The following is a 3,263-nucleotide window of genomic DNA, read 5'->3' on the forward strand; positions in this document are numbered from 1 at the left end:
AAGGTTCTGGATCTCGTGTTTGGATGGCAACTCGTGGGTATCTGATGCTAGTGGTAAATCTGCTATTTGGGCCTGTAATCCCCAAGCTATCCAGGAAGTGAATGCTGCATTGCACTCTGGCTTTGGGGTGAAGTTCTCCTGGAAGCTCTCGCACAACTAAGTGATATGATCCTTATGAACACCGAAACAAACCCAACATTCACTAAAGCAGGAAGATCATCTATCATCGATTTGACGTTTGTGAGTGGTCACCTGCATCGGGTCACATCTTGGAAGGTTTGTGGATTTTATACAAACAATGATCACCAGGCTATATTTATTACACTGGATATGCCTACAAGAAAGAAGAATTGTTGATGGAGAACCAATGGCTGGAACATGAAGACTTTCGATGGCGCATTATTCACTTTAATGCTGGAGGATGAGTGTGAATTGAAAGGATCAGCTGAGGAAAAGGCCCGTATACTGACCTCTTTTATATCTGGAGCTTGTGATGCAGCTATGACCCGTTCAAAGCCTGGCAAACATCATCCCTCAGTGTACTGATAGACGGATACTATTGATGATCTTCGCCGGTGTTGCAACCAAGCAAGAAGACGTTATCAGCGAGCGAGACGTCTACCGAAGTTTTCGGTGCTTCAAGAAGAGTTCAAGAGAGCTAGAAGGAACCTTTGACAAGCCATTAAAGAAAGCAAACAATGATGCTGGAGAGAACTCTATGGAGGTGGATGCAGACCCATAGTGTGGAGAGTGTGTCGAGGACGCTTCATGCCAGAAAAGGTTGTGAGCCATATGCTACACTAAGACCAGCATTGGAATGCAGTGCAGAGATTCACCACAGTCATCCTTAAGAGGTTGAGAGCAGAAGAGAGATCCAGAAGGTGCGATTAGCATGAAATATAATGAACTCATGCAAAGTGAAAAATGAGGTGGCACTCAGCCATGAAGTAATGCCTAACGACGGCTCTGTGGAGAGGAATGACAGGTGTAGGATGGTGGTTTTAGTGGGTAAAAATCCCAAACACGGATAGGTATGGGCCTATCCGTGTCTTTTGAAGATTGCCACCAACCCTCGTAAAAAAAAATACACTTATACCGTAATGCTTTCCCTTACTATATGTTCCATATATCGCTAAGTGAAAGTAAAAAAAAAAAATTTTAAATTTAATAAAATGAATTTTCATAACAAAACAAAAAAGTAATTTTAACTAATTCCATTTATTTATTTTTATTTTATAAAACTAAATTAGATTATGTCTGACCAAAGATAGATCAGTATATCTGCCCAATATATTTGGGCAGCACTGGCTCTAAGTGAATGAAGCATTTCCCTACATAAGTGTTTACTTTGAATATATCATCAAAAATTGTAGTTCATAGGTAGTTAGTTATCTATCACCTCCCTTATTATTCAATAATTATTAATTACTGCAAATCATACATTTAATGAATATTTAACAATTTTTCAGATAATTTTAGCTGTTTCTCAAATAATGTGGGCTAGAAATGTACAATTAGTATTGAACCCTGATAATAAAGATGTATTGGAAAATGTATTACATTTTGAAAAGAAATGTTTCAGTGATTTAAATGATCTTGCATCACTTGTTCGAGGAAATTTAAAGTCTGTTCATCGCACTACCTTGGGTGCATTAATTACTATTGATGTTCATGCTAGAGATATTATCAGTGGTCTTGTCCAAGCGAAAGTTGATAATAGGTAATATGCGTATGTTATAAGTTGTAAGTTTGTGTGGATAAATTATTTTATAAATTGGTTTGAAAACAAGTTTATAGAGCGTGTATTAATTCTTGTGAAACTAATTCTTCCTCATTTATTATCTTATTGCTTTTTCATTTTTATTCAATGTTTCAGGACCTTTTTCCTATCATTAAGATTACATTACCAACGATTTTAACTTTTTTTTTTATATATATATTTATAATTTAAGTAATTCATTATTCTATTGCTAGTTGTGATTTTTTTCCTCCATTTTATTTAAATTTTTTATCTTTCTCGTTTATTGAGATTCAAAAATCTTTAACTTTTATTAATGGGATCTTCAATTTTGTTTTAATTTTTTTATCTTTCTTATTTATTGTTCATTTCATATTAAAATATCTTATATCAAATTTGGCCTAACTGACAATGACACATTTAATTTTTACTGTAATACTAAATCTACATTAAAAATATCATATAATATATAATTACATTTATAAACTGGAGTCCGAAACTGGAGAGCTGCTGCAGCTGAGTGTGTTGACTGGTGAAAGCTTTTGAAGGAAACCTAGTCTCGGTGACGGGATGTAGTGCCATATATAGATAGATAGATAGATTTATAAATATAATGTAAATAGTTATATATACCTGTCGAGTCCATTTAAACCATTAGGATAGGGTCAGGAGATAAACACTAATGACTAGGTGCACCACCTGAGTATATAAGAAGTTAGAAGGTATTAGTTAGATGAGATGGGGGTGGAGGACATAGTTCCTTTTCATTGAGAAAAAGTGGAATCAATAGATAATCATTGTCAGGGCAACGAAAACTAAATTATGTCGATAGCTATTAAACATGGGAGGAGCTAACTTAAAATTATAGAGGGGGCTAATATTGAAAAATAGCCAATCAGATTTATTTAAGTAATTAGTGTACATTTTAATTCAAATAAATGTAAGATTAAGTTGAGGGGAAGGTTGTATTAGTTTAATTTTTTGTTACTCAGACATCCTTTAGAATTGCTATTACATAATTTCAAGGCTTTATCCTCGTCATGAAAAATTCTTGTCAGAATTATGATATTTTGTATTTTTAAATATTTAATATAAAAACGATGGATTAAAACTGCTTTAAATTTTCAGCAATAGCTTTGATTGGGTGAAACAGTTAAGATATTATTGGGACCCAGTCATCGATACCTGTATTGCTTGCATGGCTAGTGCAAGGCATGTTTATGGCTTCGAGTATCTTGGAGTTACACCGAGATTAGTTATCACACCATTAACAGACAAGTGTTATCTTTGTCTTATGGGTGCTTTGCAGTTGGATTTAGGTATTTACATTTTTTTTATTTTTTGGTTTATTAACTATTAAGTTATACTTTTTTTATATTTTCCTGTTTCAACCTGGCAAGGTTTCTTCATTAGAGGGAATTGTTTCTAGAATTTTGAAAGTTGTATGGTTTTACTTTATTGGCAAAAAAAAATATATATATATTGTAATAATTTTTAAAATTATTAAAAATAAAATAAAAGGAAT

At 33.3% G+C, this 3,263-nt stretch overlaps 1 protein-coding gene across 5 annotated transcripts in view; it reads left to right on the forward strand.

Annotated features, from left to right (window-relative positions):
• The window catches only part of Dhc16F (Dynein heavy chain at 16F), a 185,333-nt gene that overhangs the window by 83,404 nt on the left and 98,666 nt on the right, over nucleotides 1-3,263 (forward strand). For all 5 annotated transcript variants that reach the window (XR_010844016.1, XM_067049737.1, XM_067049735.1 and 2 more), the window contains 2 exons: nucleotides 1,470-1,720; nucleotides 2,867-3,057. Coding sequence is in view for 4 of the 5 variants with exons in the window: in XM_067049737.1 (XP_066905838.1) it covers nucleotides 1,470-1,720; nucleotides 2,867-3,057 (442 nt within the window). In the remaining variant the exon portion in view is untranslated. The remainder of the gene's footprint in view (nucleotides 1-1,469; nucleotides 1,721-2,866; nucleotides 3,058-3,263) is intronic.

The sequence above is a fragment of the Halyomorpha halys genome, unplaced genomic scaffold, assembly GCF_000696795.3.
Source record: "Halyomorpha halys isolate HHAL.00 unplaced genomic scaffold, Hhal_1.1 Scaffold487.1, whole genome shotgun sequence".
NCBI classification, from domain to species: domain Eukaryota; kingdom Metazoa; phylum Arthropoda; class Insecta; order Hemiptera; family Pentatomidae; genus Halyomorpha; species Halyomorpha halys.